The sequence below is a fragment of the Mixophyes fleayi genome, chromosome 6 (genome assembly GCF_038048845.1).
Source record: "Mixophyes fleayi isolate aMixFle1 chromosome 6, aMixFle1.hap1, whole genome shotgun sequence".
Lineage (NCBI taxonomy): Eukaryota > Metazoa > Chordata > Amphibia > Anura > Limnodynastidae > Mixophyes > Mixophyes fleayi.
Window position 1 is genome coordinate 11,511,101 of NC_134407.1, and position 17,564 is coordinate 11,528,664.

General features: G+C 42.4%; 1 protein-coding gene and 1 long non-coding RNA gene across 2 annotated transcripts in view; both read right to left on the reverse strand.

Annotated features, from left to right (window-relative positions):
* Nucleotides 1–9,907, reverse strand: part of LOC142160598 (alpha-2-macroglobulin-like protein 1) — a 30,448-nt gene extending 20,541 nt beyond the window's left edge. The window contains exons 1-4 of the mRNA XM_075215466.1: nucleotides 9,890–9,907; nucleotides 5,258–5,407; nucleotides 4,560–4,641; nucleotides 2,975–3,119 (exon numbers count right to left, since the gene is read on the reverse strand). Of these exons, the coding sequence (XP_075071567.1) occupies nucleotides 2,975–3,119; nucleotides 4,560–4,641; nucleotides 5,258–5,407; nucleotides 9,890–9,907 (395 nt within the window). The remainder of the gene's footprint in view (nucleotides 1–2,974; nucleotides 3,120–4,559; nucleotides 4,642–5,257; nucleotides 5,408–9,889) is intronic.
* A 48-nt stretch (nucleotides 9,908–9,955) lies between these two features.
* Nucleotides 9,956–13,174, reverse strand: LOC142160795 (uncharacterized). The gene is made up of 3 exons (XR_012693309.1): nucleotides 12,970–13,174; nucleotides 11,040–11,094; nucleotides 9,956–10,035 (listed from the first exon to the last, which is right to left on the reverse strand). It is a non-coding gene; the product is annotated as an uncharacterized LOC142160795 (long non-coding RNA).
* Nucleotides 13,175–17,564: the final 4,390 nt, after the last annotated feature.

Consider the following 17,564-nt stretch of genomic DNA (forward strand, 5'->3'; position numbering starts at 1 on the left):
TTACTGAATGGTTCTGTACTGTATCTTATCAGTCATTTATGTCCATCTTGGAGATGGTTAAAGGGTTTTGGTTGGGGGGTCTTGCTAGCTAAGGTGGAGATTTACTTTGCTTTTCATCTACTTCCACCGCACCACGAGTCGTTACCGTTCTTGGGTTTTACATTAGATGTTGGGTTCTACGTGGACTAGTGTCTCCCCATGAGATGTGTCGTTTCTTGCCTGATTTTCGAATGCTTCAGTTCCTTCGTGCTCAGGACGGGTCATTGTGGAATCGCACATTACTTGGACTATTTTTCTGGTGGTAAGTATAGATTAGCCTGTTCCGACACCTTGTTTTCTGTTATTGCACATTTTTGCTCCCTGGGGGTTGCAATTGCGCGTTATAGGACCAAGGGTCTCTATACTCATCTGTTTTACTTGGGCATAGTGGATGACACGATTTTGAGGCTCTGTCGGCTGTCTGCCGACAAGGGCGGTGCACTATGCCTGATTGTTGCAGCCTTTTGGGTTATCCCTATTTCTAGGATTTTGCCATAAATTTTAATGGACAACTGCAGGTTTTCCCAGGCCTCAATGCCATATCTCCCGTTCCGAAGGAAAGAGAGAGACAATTTGGTGGTGGTGGTGGTTGAGTTGTGGACACCTAGGTTTCAGCAAGCAGTCCTTCTTCTGGTGTGATAACCTAGGTGTCGTTCAGATCATTAATCTGCTGTGTGCGCCCCCCCCCCCCCCAGTTATTAGTTTGCTACATAGGCTGCGTAAGCGATACCCTGCATTGGAGGCGGCCATGTTTCCTGCTTCCAACACATTAACGTCAAGAACTGACTTTTTAGTAGTTGCCTAATATATGCCACCCCTTGATAAATGCCAATGTAATGAGATAATCAATGTTATGCACTTTACTTGTCAGTGGTTTAATCTTGTGGCTGATCGGTATCTGCAAATTTGGCAATGATATAAGTTTTCAGAAGGCACAGCGGCATTTATAATGTGTAGTAGGTGGAGGCTTATTGTGGAAAGTGTTATGTATGTTATTTTGCTTTGTTACAAAATACAACTTTTGGAAAACTCCCTTTAGAAATCCTGCGTTTCCCCTAGACCCCCCTCTTATATAGCCTTGCATATTATTTCAGCAGGAGAACAACGAGCATGGGATCTCAATCTGGCACTCCTGTGGTGGAGGGTGCCAGAGCCATAGTCTAATGTAAAAAATGAATTAAGTGCTGTGGAACTAAAAGCACCAGAATGCACATGGGTGCCAGAGCATGCTGACACCTGTGGAACTACAAGTGCCAGCATGCCTTGGCAGCCAGGGCCCAGGGGAACATCCATAACAGCATGTAAGATGGGGAAAATAAACACACACCCACTATCCAAACCCCTCATTACCATTTAATTCCACTCCTAAATCCATATGGAACCTTCTTTTCTTTTTGAAGAAATCAATCATCATCATCATCATTATCATTTATTTATATAACACCAGCAAGTTTCGTAACTCTTTACAATTGGGAACAAACACAATAATAAAACAATACTGGGTATAACAGACAGAGAGGTAAGAAGGCCTTGCCTGCACACTAACAATCTATCAGCATATAGATTCAAAATATAAAACCATAACATAAAGTCATTGTGACTGGATCACTGATAAATAACTTATTTGTGGCTGGATCATGTAGAAATAATTTATTGTAGAAATGTATTTCAATCAGAGGTACAGGCACCAATGTATAATTTTAAATGCTTATCGTGTTACATTGGGATGTGTTTTGCATGCAAATGTCATTGTTTGGTTTTGTAAGTTTGCTATAGGAAGTCTGTTTGCTGATAGCAATAAATGTTAAGTAAGTCTTTATCTGAAGTGACAAACACCTGTTTAGCCTGTATATCTCAGATAATGCAAGCATCAAGTTTTAGCACATAATAGAGAATTGTAAACATTGTTAGCTTTGCATTGCATGTAAATCCATGTTTGGGTAAACAAATTGCATCCTTATTCTAAAAACAGCCTGTGTGACTGTGTCCAAATTTGTATAAAAAGCCCTGTCTTCTATTGGAGATTGTTCTTCAGATTCCATCTGACCTGAGCACTGATACCTTCAATCAGTGTAACTGCTAATAAACATCACTTGCTTCAAAGACCTGCTTGAGAACATCTTCCATGCTGAAAATCCTGTGACCTACAGATTAGACCCAAAATCTAAGCCGTTCTCAGTTGTTTCTGGGGTTTGGACCCAGCATTCAGCACCATCACTCTGCCCACTACCCAGCAGCTCTGGTCAGTGTGATAGGCCAGGGGGGATCCATTCACAGCAACCCTGATCATAGGAAGAGGTCAGGAGTACCAGCCCAGGTACACCAATAACGGGGTACACTCGCAGCAACAGTTACCCAGAAAAAACCCAGTACTGGATGCCGGTAAAGGAGTCCAGTGGTGGCAGCACTTGCAAACCCCTCCTACTGTGGTGAGAGGGCGCATTTGGGATAATGAAAGGAAACAGTGGCAAAGTAAGCCTAGCTGCTTCTCAGCAACAGCAGACAGGGTGGTATAGGCGGTCCATCCTGTCACAGACATTACTTGCTCCTAATGGGAAGGAGCTGAGAGGAGGGTGGGGCCTCAGGACTAGCACTTGTGTGGTTGCCACCGGAACTGAATGGCAGGTGAACAGGTGGAAATATATGGTATTTGTATCCTGGAAGATGGTGTTTAGGCATGGTATCCATGACCCTTTGGAAAGCCCCTCCCGTTACGTTTGTAAAATTGTTAAATAAAAGCTGTGGCGAAATTATTATCACTGCAAAGTGTGGGTGTTCAATTGGGGCAGAAGGCCAGGAACCTACCTTGTGTTCAGTCATGATCACGGACTATACAAGAGGGAAATCTCTTGTATCACACAAATCTGTGCTTCCATTGCTCAACGCGTGGTATAACTCTAGCAGTGAAGGCTATAGGTGCCTTGATTCTACTTACTCAATGAGTATGAGAGTCCAGAGCCAAGTATCAGGGAAAAACTTTCTAACCACATCATTGCTGGCTGACACGGGAGATTTAGCTTCAGGTAGTATTTCCATCGGAATCCTGTCCGCTACCCCGACAGGTTCTAGTATCATACCTTCTAAAAATAAAAAGAACAAATAAAAAATTCTCATAAGATCTAAAATCTCAATGGCCATTAATGCATCCATTTAAGAATTTTAGCCAATCTAATTCTAAAAGATTTTTTTTTATAGAATAATCTATACCCTAAATGTTCTAAATGCGTGTTGGAGTAATTGAGAATTCACAGCAAAGATTGTTCAATTATGTTCATTTCATCCGTTCATATACATTGTGATACAATTGTTTTCAAGTAACAGAAGATCAGACTTGGACAATTACATTTCTAAACATTCTTATTTTTATCACAACATTTTAGAGGGCTTTTGTGCCACTCACCGATAACTGAATTATTTCACAAGTTAACCCGTGCATGATACTCATGCATTCTAGTCAAATCAAGCTACTTAAGGTGTTAAAAAGGTTCTTGTCATGCATTTGGGGCTAGGCCAGGCCTCCTCAGGGGAAGAGCGTTACTTCCCGACGCAAGCGCCCTTTTTTAACGTGGTTTTGCCCACATGTCACCACCTCATAATTTTTCTCCATCACCTCATCCTTCATCTTCATCGCCACATCCTTCATCAAGCTACTTAAGGTGTTAAAAACTCCCCACTGTCACCCCCGGCAACCACCAACCACTCCCACCTGTCACTTCTCCTTCAAGAAATATATAGGTCAGTGTATAACTCTGCCCAGCAGGTGGCGCTGCAGCTTGTTTTGTTTTTTTTTCACACACGCCACTAGGCATTTATATAGTAGATTATAGAGTCTCTTTAAGAGCCTTTCCTCAATTCCAGCACACATTACAGGATAGTAACATGTCACTCTCCAACTGTTGTGGAACTGCAATTCTCAGCATACAAGCAGATAGTTCCATAAACACTGAAGAGCTACAGTTTGCCAAAGCACACTATTCCCTAATGGCACCACTGCTGTTCATAACTTTGCCCCACACACACAGCAACAGAGGGTCCCCTGCCCAGCACAGAAATGCCCATGTTTTTCCCAGTCCATAAATGCCTTCAGTACTCTGCCCCATCTTTCAATGGCTGGAGGTGAGATAACTGGGGCCTCCAAGCACATGATGGGGGAGGATGTTTACTAATACTTTGGTCTTACACAGTACCAGTTGCAATTAGGATGGGGGGGGAGCTAAGGACATGGGTAGGTGTTTAATATTACACTATGCCTCCAAGGGTATGGGGGTTACTTTGGGCAGACACAACAATTTTGATGGGCAGAACGATTTGTTCGGTGAATTGAATTGCAGGAGACTATCATCACTATTGAAAAGCAACTCCCAAGAACAATTCCCTGATATTGTAGCATTCCATGAACACTGATAAACAGCCCATTCTCACCCTCATCATGAAAAAATCAGCCAACCCAATTGCCTACTACACTCTGATGTACTCACATCTCCCACTTTTCCCAGGAAAGGTCAGATAAGGTCACTTACTATGAAGAATAAGGGGACAAAACAATCGCTCAAGCCGTGGCTTCATTATTTGAGTATTTGTTAGGATCTTCAAACCGACTTCCTGTTTAGTAGAAATCAAAAGAAAGTTCATAAAAACAGGAAAACTGGGGGAAAATGTGCAGAAAGTAGATAAAACTAGAAGAAAGGCAGAGCAGTGCAAGAGAGGGTGGTGGAAACAGACAAGTGAATACTATTGGTACAGACTGTGTTTGGGACATACCTTGAATAAACTGAACACATCCACAAAAGCATCCTGCACTGGTCTGTAAATTGGTCCAATTATTCTAGCTTGGTCTAATATCCAAGGCCTAGGCCACCAACAAGGGTTTGATATCGGCTCCTGCACACTATCCGGATAGCCACCTCTTGTAGAGTATTTGAACAATTTAAACACCTGGAAAAATTAAAGAGTGTGTCAAGTATCTAAACAATATTTTGCTTAAACTCATACCCACCATGGCATTCTTGACATATTTTCTCCTTGCATTGGCCAATGTCATTACTTTTCCATCAAAGGTTCTCAGAATTTGTGCACCTATTTCTGTTTTGTGCATTAAAGGGAGTTTAGTAAGAAGTATATAGCTCGAATTCCTTCCATGTTTATAGCTCGCAACATTTTGCACATCAATCTCCTAATCCTCGCCCACATACTGCTTCCATCTAAACGTTCTACTCACAGATTCTGTAGTCAACTCCTTATCCTCATAGGAGATCTGGACACTCTTATCCACAGCACGGAGGGCACACATAGACCCAGCAGAGGATTCCAAGTAGAGATTAATGTGATCTTTTGGGCTGGCTTCTGAAGCTGAAAATTTCAGAGAAGCCTACAGAAAAATAAGTGAACGTGACTTCAATGAAGAGAATGAGCTTAACGGAAAATATGTTCACATACAGTCATGGTCAAAAGTTTTGAGAACTACACAAATATTGGTTTTCACAAAGTTTGCTGCTTCAGTGTTTTTAGATCTTTTTGTCAGATGTTGTTATGTTATACTGAAGTAAAATTATAAGCATTTCATAAGTGTCAAAGGCTTTTATTGACAATTACATTAAGTTTATGCAAAGAGTCAATATTTGCAGTGCTGACCCTTCTTTTTTAATACCTCTACAATTCACCTCTGGCATGCTGTCAATCAACTTCTGGGCCACATACTGACTGATGGCCGCCCATTCTTGCCTAATCAATGCTTGGAGTTTATCAGAGTTTGTGGGTTTTTGTCTGTCCACCCACGTCTTGAGGATTGACCACAAGTTCTCAATGGGATTAAGGTCTGGGGAGGTTCCTGGCCATGGACCCAAAATTTCAATGTTTTGATCCCCGAGCCACTTAGTTATCACTTTTGCCTTATGGCAAGGAGCTCCATCAAGCTGGAAATGGCATTGTTCATCACCAAACTGTTCTTGGATGGTTGGGAGAAGTTGCTCTTGGAGGATGTTTTGGTACCATTCTTTATTCATGGCTGTGTTCTTAGACAAAATTGTAAGTGAGTCCACTCCCTTGGCCGAGAAGCAACCACACATATATGGTCTCAGGATGCTTTACTGTTGGAATGACACAGGACTGATGGTAGCGCTCACCTCTTCTTCTCCGGACAAGAGTTTTTCCAGATGCCCCAAACAATCTGAAAGGGGATTCATCAGAGAAAATGACTTTACCCCAGTCCTCAGCAGTCCAATCCCTGTACCTTATGCAGATTATCAGTCTGTCCCTTATGGTTTCCTGGTGAGAAATGCCTTCTTTGCTGGCCTTCTTGACACCGGGCCATCCTTCAAAAGTCTTCGCCTCACTGTGCGTGCAGATGCACTCACACCTGCCTGCTGCCATTCCTGAGCAAGCTCTGCACTGGTGGTGCCCCGATCCCGCAGCTGAATCATCTTTAGGAGATGGTCCTGGAGCTTGCTGGATGTTCCTTGGCTCCCTGAAGCCTTCTTCGCAATTATTGAACCTCTGTCTTTGAAGTTCTTATAATCCGATAAATGGTTGATTTAGGTGCAATCTTATTAGCAGCAATATTCTTGCCTGTGAAGCCCTTTTCGTGCAAAGCAACGATGACTGCACGTGTTTCCTTGCAGATAATCATGGTTAACAGAGGTATCCTGAAGACATGGAATCTAATCCCAGTGTTGGCTCCTATTGACCTTGGACAAGTCACTTGATCCCCTGTGCCCCGGCTTTCCAAACGTCCTGTGTACAATTTGAGTGCTAAGTGTGAATATATTACAAGACATTATAAGGGTATTTTATATAAACATGTCTCCATGTGGAAGATTTTTTTAAACACATTTTTATTTAGCCATTTATAAAACAGGTCACACACGAAGGTCTCCATTGAGTGTACTAGGGCCACCGATACATAGATTGAGATGCTAGACAGTTAGCCAACTCCTGGTCCAATTCTTATTTGTTTTATGAAGCGTAAATGATTCATCTGTCCAACAGCAGAAATTAATACTCATTACCCAAAGGCTTGCAAAGGGAGAACGACAAAGAAGCCAACTTACAGGTGAAGTAATTTTGTGCCAAATAAAACCCTGTTAGTCTTCCTGAAGATACATGTTCTAATCCTCATCTCCCTGTGACCTTGAGCAAGCCATTCAATCCTCACTGGGCCCTAGCTTTCTAGATCAATAAACTGTGAGTTTTGTGTGAATATATTACCAGTACATCTAAGAATCCTCTATACAAACAACTGTTTCTCTGCGGCAGCTGGACTTTAAAAACATCCCTTATTATTCTCTTTGCAATATCAGATAACAAACTTCTTCCTGGGAAAGTTGCTGAAGACCTGGAGGGACGAGGACTTGGACAAAGCCACGATCAGGGCAGTACAGCCAGTTCAGCTGTAAGAGGCCCAGACTGACTGAGGGGCCTGGACACACACCTCCGTCTGTTCGGGCCCCCTAGACTGTCCGGGACCATTAGTGTGACCGACTGCCTTACTGTCCCTCGCAATGCGTCAACTCCCAGGCTCTGCCAAGCACGATGACTCGCTGGCCGGAGTGCGGGGTGCGGTGACATCATCACCCCCAGTCTATCAGTGCCTGGGAGTTGCTGCATCGCTTTAAGAACAAGGTAAGCTTATTGGGCATTTATATAATAGGAGAAAGGGGGAGCGGAACATTTACTTTGATGGGGGGGTGCAGAGCATTTACTGGGATGGTGAGGGGGGGGGAGTGGAGATTTTACTGTGATAGGGAGGGGTGAGCAGAGCATTTACTGTGATGGGGAGGGGGAGCAGAGCATTTACTGTGATGGGGAGGAGGAGCAGAGCATTTACTGTGAAGGGGAGGGGGAGCAGAGCATTTACTGTGATGGGGAGGGGGAGCAGAGTATTTACTGGGATGGTGTAGGGGAGCAGAGCATTTACTGTGATAGGGAGGGGGGAGCAGAGCATTTACTGTGATGGGGAGGGGGGGAAGAGGAGCATTTTGCTGTGATAGGGAGGCGGGAAGAACAGAGCGTTTCCTGTGAGGGGGGAGCGGAACATTTACTGTGATAGGGAGGTGGGGAGAGAAGAGCATTTTCTGTGAGGGGGAGTGGAACATTTACTGTGATAGGAAGGCAGAGGTAATATAAAGAAAATGAAAAGAGCGCAAACTTAAAACCAATATAATACAATTTAATACATAAATAAAAAATATTATATCATAGAATCAATTAGCAGCAGTTGAAATATTGGGTGAAGGATCACAGTTTGAAAACAAATAAGCACAGTCCAAATTCCTAGTGTTGCTGGTTAGGAATCTATATACCATATGACAAAGTCCATATGTCACATAGCTAGTATGTAGATAGTCCAATAATAATTATATAACCATTGGCTCAGGTGACAATGAGCACAGCTCTGTGTCCATAACAACTTTCAAATATTATTGAAACAGGATATAAATGAGAAGTATTTCGATACAATGAGTATGGTGTTGATCAGTTCCTCAAACCTGTTTGTTGAATAAAGGAAATGGCAATCCGTCCATGAACCAGCAAGTGAACCTAAAGCACCTGGAACTGTGCAGAATAGAGATAACCCCGGGGTTTAAAATGATCCAAACGCGTTTCTCGGCATAAAACTCGCCGTTTCATGAGAGGCATAATTCATGAACCGAAACCGGAAGTTTAAGTAATACTCACAACAATAATACATAAAATCACAACAGATGGCAGACAAAGCGAATAATATAGCAGTAAGAGCTTCTATGAAGAAAAGTCATTGTTATCCTGCCGCGATTAGTGCTACTAATGGGTAATAATATTTTATTCTTCATCTGCTTGAAGTTAATCAAAGTATCAAGCAGACATCTTATGAATGCCAATCCATCGTGAACGATTAGTCCAGGTCACCCAATGGGCATAATTGTAAGTCCCATAATCCAAAAATAGCAAAATAACGCGATTTGCGGTAAATCGCGTCATTTTGGCCTGCAAAACACCATTTAGATTGTGTGGGCGGGGCCAAAATTATGTGATTGTCCGCTGCCCACCCCCTCCCGCCCTCTAGTCACGCCCCTCTCCCGGACTGCACTGCCCGAAAGTAGGCAAGTATGAAATCATTATTCAACGACTGGCTAAGGAGCCGGCCTACAGGTTAAGGATTCAAAGAGTCATTTCTGCTGAACAAACATGCAAAACCGCAGCACAAATTGGAGCACGTAAGTTTTGTGACATATGCACATGATGCAGTGAGCATGGAGGCTTTGGAACACCCCTCTGAGCTCTGTCTGCCATCACATGACATGCTGAGAGTCTGTGAGCCTGTGTCTGACTAACCATTTCTGTTTGTAAAACAGAAATAATTTGTAGGAGAATAGGTAACGAAAATCACAGTTACATGCTTAAAAGGTACTTAACTTGCAATTGAATAAAATAAAAACCATAATAGAAAATTATGTGCGGCTAAAATCAAATGAGCAGCTAACAAAGACAAACAACTGTTGCATTTGCAGCAATAGTTAATAAAAGGTAACATAAATAATTGTAACATTATTTCTTTAGAAAAAGCACAAAATAAATATGTAAATAATAAATATTCGAAATGAAATATGCTATTAATTAAAATGCTAAAGGTATTTTTTGGATCTTTTTTTTTCTAGTAAATCTCTGGTACATTTTTATTTTTCACGGCTAGTCTACTTTCTAAGTGGCTGCTGCATGAATAAAGTATCAATTGCAGTCATGTAACATATATCAGGATGAAATCCAATGCGGCCATACAGCAGGTGCATTGCAGGTGAGTTCTGTGCCGAAGGATCAATCTTTTAACCCTTTGTTGAGCTGCCTTCTCGCATTCTCTTTATGTGTCACGTCTCACCTTGTTCGGAAAGCACATTTCCACGTTGAAGAGCAGTCTGTCCGCAGCCACGGTTCCACCCTTCAGTATGAGAAACCCAATCATCTTGGGAGCTATCCCAAACTCGGGTGTGAAAGTGATAGGGATTGTTAGGGCTCCATTTAGAGCTGGGTAAAGGGAGGAAGTGTGAGAGTTTTTGAGGCATCATATAATAGCCACATGTAACATAACCATTAGTGTAACTGTCTGTCTTTATTAAGAGACCTTAAAGCAGTGATGGAAAACAGTCGGCCCTGGGGCCACATGCGGCCCCTGAGCCTTCACCTGTGGCCCCCAGCTTCCTGATTTATAGTCAGATGTGTGTGTTATAGATTTTAACACTTGTTTAAATGCTTACAGATATGTCATTACACATAGGTGTCTCTTCTTTGATTAAATGTATTGTTTCATATTAGTAGCGAGGCTAACTAAAATGTGCAAGCCTCTTGAAGTGTTTCACGTTGCCCATTGGAGTACCATAAGCTTATTATTAATTCAATACATCACTTCTGTCATTCAACCTGACCCAAAATGTCCCCCAATGTTTGGTCCGGTGATGCTATCTTTGTTCCTGCCGGTAGCGTGTTGTTGATCAACATCATGATACCTGTATGGAAATAACCGCCTCGGAAAGAGCATGGAGAGCATCACCGGATCGGGGCAGACATTGGGGTACTCGCCAGATCGAGTAGACAGCCAGACCCCAAGTAAGTAATATTTTGGATTTAATTTAAACTTACAGAATTACCGTTTTAATCAAATAAGTAAATATTGTGTTCATAGGCAAGGAAAGAAAAAATTAGACATCAGTAAAAGTTAAACACCTAAAAGAAAAAGACTAAACTACATATAGGGCCTCCTGTACTTCTGTTTTATTTACAGGGAAAAAATGCATTTTTGTACTGTGTATGAGTACAAAAGAACCTTATAGATACTTCCGTATGAGGCTTATGACATATCTAACACATATGGCTCATTAGTTATGGACATGGAAAAATCACATAGGATCTGACCAATTATGTCACATGACTAAACATGTATTACTAAACATTAGAGTCCAATTGTAATGATGTAATGATGGCATCGTGCCAACTGTGTATATAAAGTTATCATCCGCACTTGCAATCTTTACCTGTCAATTGAATTGTTATGTCACCCTGAAGAAGAATCCCATCTTTACCAATAATCTGGAAAAGAAACACATATAAGATTGGGCTCTTTTCGATAAACAATCTCATCTCATTTACTACAATGTTTTTCGCTAGAAACTAATATATACACTTTTGAGTTACTGTTTTGATAAGTTATCTCTCCTCTTTTTCAGCTGCTATCTTTCTATGCTCTCAGGATTTTTAATTTCAGACCAGTTTACATGCTGTACAGAAAGCCCTTTCCCGCACTGACTGTGCCAAATAAGGGCGGAGCAGGCTGTTGGTAGGAAGGGTTTGTGTCACGTTCTAAAATCTTAGAGGGGTAAGCTATGGAGCTGACATATAAATATAATTACCCAGAAATCTATTCTTGTGACAAGACGAGTGTAATAACACCCTAAACAGCCTGTCAGTCGTTTCTCACATAATGTTGGATTATAGCAAGTACTTTTTATAGCCCTTGCTTTTATACCCCAGCGCAACAGACTACAACTGCAGTGTCTAATTACATGTGGATAAGGGGACCTTGTAGCTCATTGTAAATATGTATATTGTTTATTGTATATTGGTGATGTGGCAGTGAGGTTGTTATTCATTGTCCTTAAAGTAAAACTGGGTGGGTTATGGGTAAAGATCAGGTGATGTCCAGGATGCAGTTGAGGGGGGCTGGAGCTGCATTCATTCTCCCCCCTCCTTCCTCTACAGGAAGCATGGAACAGCTGGGGACCCTGTGACATCACAAAGTAGTGAAAGGGGTTCATTTTACCCTACCCTATCTTTGGAGGTGGGGCAAGCCAATTAGTTTCCATTGTTCTCCATAGGACTAGTTCAGACATTTTGTCTGAGCACCAGCAGGAGGCTTCTGTGGAAGCACAGCTCACCTCCACTCCCCCCTTCAACCCCCTGATCCAGGACCTACCAATGTTTAAAGAGAGAGAGACCCAGGGGTTTTCCAAGGAAGGGGAAAGCACTGTGGAGATTTGACCCTAGATATAAGGAGCCACTCCAGGGGGGGAGGTGGTGTTCATTCTGTGATTTGATTACTGAAAGGTGCAAGGTCTGGTTTTGAGTTGTCGTTCTCTACCAGAGTCTACATATGCAGCTGAGAGAGATCCAGGGGCCTTTAAGTCAGTACATCCAGGTGACTGTAGCTCCTTAAGCTAGTGGGGTAAGGGACAGACGATGTGATAAACCTGTCTGGCATTTATTTAAAGTGTGTACATAATATTCTTGTGCTGTTTTTATTACAACAAATGTACTGTTGTACTTTTCTAATTTCATGTGCCTAAGTGACTAATAAGAACCTTAGAAGGGACTGACTTCCCTGGCATAAGAAGGCACCCGTGTGTGGCCAGCCAGAGTCAAGTGGGTAGGATTTGGCCAGAAAACCTGTTATCTTCACAATTCTCTTCTATAAGACTGGCATATTTAGATACTGACCAAAACCTGTACCTACTCAGAAGCAGGAACGTCCTGTTCCTGCTTCTTAGATTTTTAATGATCCCACCTTGGCAATAAGAGTATCCACATTTGAACCAGCAGATGGAACCCTACAACTTATATGGATTTCATACATTTAACAATGTTACTCTGAGCTGAGGCACAGTTGGTCACAAATTGGGTATAATAAAGCAGAAACAACTCTCCCTTTCCTGTCCAGAAGAAAAAAAAGCACACACACTAAAGCATAATATATGCCTGAAGGACAAAGAAAGCCCAATCAGAATCGGTGCAATCACAAACAGCCAATGACAAGCAGTTTACTAGTGCCATGATCATTATCTGCTATTTGCGCCTGCCCCTGACTACACGCAAATGACACGGCTTTCTCAGGCATATATACATATTTGTATGTACATATAGAGACACAACATAACCTGAAGTATACAATAATGTAACTATGACACTTACAACATAATAGAACTTCACAGTTTTGTCATCTGCATTCAGATCTTGTTGGTTTATTTCATACACCACACGTATGTTCACTGGTCTTTTGCAGGGAATAACTTCAAATATGGGGACCAGTTGTAAAAAGCTCTTAGCCTCACTGTAATAAGGGTTCACTTCTTGAATTACATTTGGATACACTGGAGCCACAGGTCCACCACTGACAATAGTGTCCACATAGCCCTGAAAGGAAAAACAAGGAGTAAAATAGACAGTAAAGAGAAAGAGAGCAATAGTGTGGGTGAGTTATATACAGAAAGGGAAATGTAAGGAGGCAGAGAGGGAAGTGAAACTGAAAGAGAGGGGTTAAAGGGACAGAGAGAGAGGAGAAAAGGAGAGATAGAGAGGCTAAGGGAGCAGAGAGAGAGGAGAATGGGGGATGGAGAAATGAATAAGGTGAGGAGGGAGATGATGGAGAGAGAAAAGAAAGGGAGTGAGAGAGGAGTTAAGGGACAGAGAAAGAGAGCGAGAGAGAGAGGGTAAGAGGACAGAATAGTTTCCCTGCAGTCGTGATGGGACTTGGACTCACATAGTTAATGAATTCCAGAATACATGAGACAAACATATAATTATTGTTAGATAGAAACTATTTAACTTCCCCCTCAAATTCCCAAACAAGAGAAAAAGAAAAAAAAAACACATGCTTGAAAGGATAGAGTAAATGAGAGAGAGAAAGGGGGAGAGAGAGAGATAGACTATAAGGGGACAAAGAATTTTCACTGTCCATCACCTATGACAGCATTTATTGTGCCCCACTGCATCTCCAACCCACCACTACTACAACTTCTGCCTTCATTTTGAGCAATCCACACCAAAATCTCACTCTTAGCTTGGCCCCACCTCACCAGTGGCCTGATGCTTGGACAACTATCCCTCCTAGAGACAAACTGACTCAACCTTCTCCAGCCCCAGGGAAGTACCATCGGAGCCTCCAGATTAATCTGTGGTACCCAGTGTGGCATTCTTACCTGCACTGTGCCTCCTCCAAGTGGCAGGTACCCTCTTGCTCCAGCACTGCACATATACTTTCTCCATCTACTTTATTCTAAGCCCAGCTACCACATACCTGAACCAAAACTCTCCTCAGCATCCCTTGTTTTATAATTGTCTCTTCAAATATCTGGCAGAAAGCAGGCTAGATGGCAATCACAAATAATATCAATTCCCCTCAAGGACATCTGTTTTCCATCAACCACAGGCCTATCATAATGTAATTTTTAAAAAATCGATATGATTGTACCTTTAATTGTCAGTTCATTTTATTTTACTATGAAGTTATATTCATCCTTAATAATTAAGATAACAAAAACCTATGATTCCTACATTGAATAAAATACCTTTCATTTTGACAATCTTTCTCTGTGTTAAACTAGTTACTTTGAAGTCTTATGTATTACTTGTGAAAACTAATCTATATGCAAAACTAGATTTGTACATATATATAGTATAAACACATACTAGTGTTGTACTTACAAGTCATATGTAAACATTGAGGTGTGGAATGTATTTTTTTATAGGAACCAGCCCCTGATTAACGTTCTGAAAAAGTCTAGAATCTATATTCAATATCTTAATAATAAGATAAGTATTAAGCAAAAGGTTTAGAGTCTTGGAAAATGTGGCTATATTATCTGTTGTTAAATCCTTATTAATTTATGACTAAATAGGACTTCACTAATTGTAATATTTCTCTTTAATATTTAACTGCTTTTCATTAACCAAAGAGCCAGATGTCAACATTGCCTGAGGGACCTCAACAAAGACGCCATTTCATCCACCAAGAGAGACAGCACTTATTACATATTATAATTAACTTCTTTTTGGAATTGCTGTATAACAGTGTAATAATTTATGTATAGTTGTGAACTGATCCCATTGCTCAAATAGAATAAAAACGCCACTCTATGAGGAGAATTCAATTGGCCGCGTTATTATCGTTAGTACGGTAATGTTTAACGCTGACTTCTGCTAGCAGCTCAGGCAGCCTGGTTGACTCTGGTGCTGAGAAAGGAGCAGCAGTGACTGGTATGTAAAGCTGGGTACACACTACACTGTTTTCGTCCAATAATCGGCTGAAACAGCCGACATACGACCGCTCGTTCAAAAGTCGGGCCAGTGTGTGGAGTGACACGATGGTCGAAAGTCTGCCCAAATGGACAATTGTCGCCTCATTTGGTTGGTCGTACCGATTAATATTTTCGGTCCAATCTCGTTTCCGCTGTGCAGTGTGTATAAACTTCCGACCAATCCACAACAGTGAGTACGAAATTACAGTCATTGCTCACGACAACATGGCTGTAAAAAGTCGATAAAGGGACATCCACTCTTCCCTTAATCGTCCTAAACAAGGCTAGTGTGTATGCAGTCCATGGGCCGAGCGATCGGACCATCGATCGCATGTAAAATCGCTCGGCATAAAAAGTTGGTCGAAATTCTGTAGTGTGTGCGCAACGGAAGAGTCCTGAGGAGTAAGGGAAATAAATACTCTAGAAAAATCCTCAGATGTAAGCCCCACATGTGGGGACTACTACACACTGTAACATCGGGCATGTGAGTTGAACAACAAATGGTTTTACATCTGATAAGTAATGTGCAGGTGTGTGAGATGAGAAGATATCCGTAACATCTGCTGAATGAAATGTGCAGGAGGAGAAGGCGTTTAAAGTGTGAATATTCTTGCAACCGTTATGCTTTACTGTGCTGGAGGAAGAGGAGTTTAAGTAAAGATTGCAATTTATGTTTTTGAACAGAAATGGACTGGCGCCCAGTTTCATTTGCATTGCACCACACCACCGCACTAGTATCTGCCCACGTGTAATGGTGTTAAGCGCCCGTGTATTCAGGCGGGGTCCTCTGGTATTTGTTGCCCGTACTCACTAGCTAGCCGGGACAGAAAATACTGACTGTTATTGCATCTTTGGGCCACTAGGGGCACCCTTCACAAATGTATGAAGAGAGTAGGGGTAAAGGGGACTGAGAGAGAGGGAGAGGGGGACAGACTAAAAGAAGAGAGAGGGGTAAGGGGAGAGAGGGAAAGGGGGTTAAGGAGAGAGAGAGCAGGGGAAGGTGTCAGACAAAGAGGGAGATAAAGGGAGAAGTAGAGAGGTAAGAGAATAGTATGAAATGATATGGTGAAAAAGAGAGAGTGTAAGGGAAATAGAGAGACAGGGCAAAGGGACAGAGAGAAGCGGGTAAGAGAACATAAAGCAAGAAAGGTAAATAGAGAGAGAGAGAGAGGTGGGAGCAAAGGGACAGTGAAAATATATGGAGAGCAAAGGGTTGAGAGAGAATATAGGGATAATAAATTGAGAGATAAAGGTGGAAAGACAGGAATGAGAGACAAAACAGAACACTTATTATGAGCCCTCACTTGGATTTTGACTTCCCCTGTCCAATCTGTTGTTTCCAAACTGAAGCGCGCTTGTCCCTTGTTGTCAGTTTTTCCTTGTACTTTATTTTTCTTGCCTTCAATTCCAATTTCTATATAAACCATTTGAAATTGGAGTGGATTCTCATTCCGATCCTGCACTACCAGCTGTGGCAGACACAATATTAATTACACGACACAACAAAACATGTTACACACATCCTCACATACACAAGAACCTGTATCACCATATATACCAGTTATGATAGACATCACATGACCCTTTGTCATCATCTGTACCAAGTACATTTATTATATAATCTATAACATGCCTGCACCCCAGCTATACCAGACATCACATGACCATGAATCATAATCTAGACAGACACATAGGTCTAGGGCCGGATTAAGGGAATGGAGGCCCCTAGGCTAAGGTGGCCTCCATTCCCCCGTGAGGCCCCCAATGTGAGCCGCCCCCCGTGAGGACCCCCCTGTGAGGACCACCCCCCCCCCAAGCACTTACCTGTCAGTGCAGTCCTCCTTCCGCGGCGCGCTGTAAGCTCCTCACTGAGGAGATCTCGCGAGAGTTCGCAGATTACTGAGCGGCGGCGGGGATGGATGACTGCACTGACAGTGCTCAGCAGCATTGATCGGGATGGGGGTGCTGCTGCTGCTGAGAACTTTGAAGGGCCCCCTGGGTGCCCGAGGCCCCTGGGCTATAGCCCAGTTAGACCTCGGGTTAATCCGGCCCTGCATAGGTCACATGACCTCCCACTACACGCTCAGGCCAGGACCGCCAGGCAGATATCATAGAGATGATGCGTCCATGTACCATAATCTGGGCAAACACACAGGGTCACCAAGAGAAATTTCTGGCCCCGATAGAGCAACTTCTTGGGGCTCCTTCCATAGCCACTGAAGGGTGTGTGTTCACACCAGGTTAGGGGCTCTTCCCTCTACACAGGCAGGCCGTGCCCCGGTATTTTGTTCCTGCTTTCCCCTCCCTCTCCTCTCCCCTGCAGACACATAACACATCACATGACCCGCTACCATTATCTGGTCAGACACAAAACACATCACATGAGATTGTATAACCATTTATACTAGACATGACAGACATCACATGAACCAATAACATACTATGGACCGATACATAACAAATCACATGACCTCATTCCACCATCTTTAC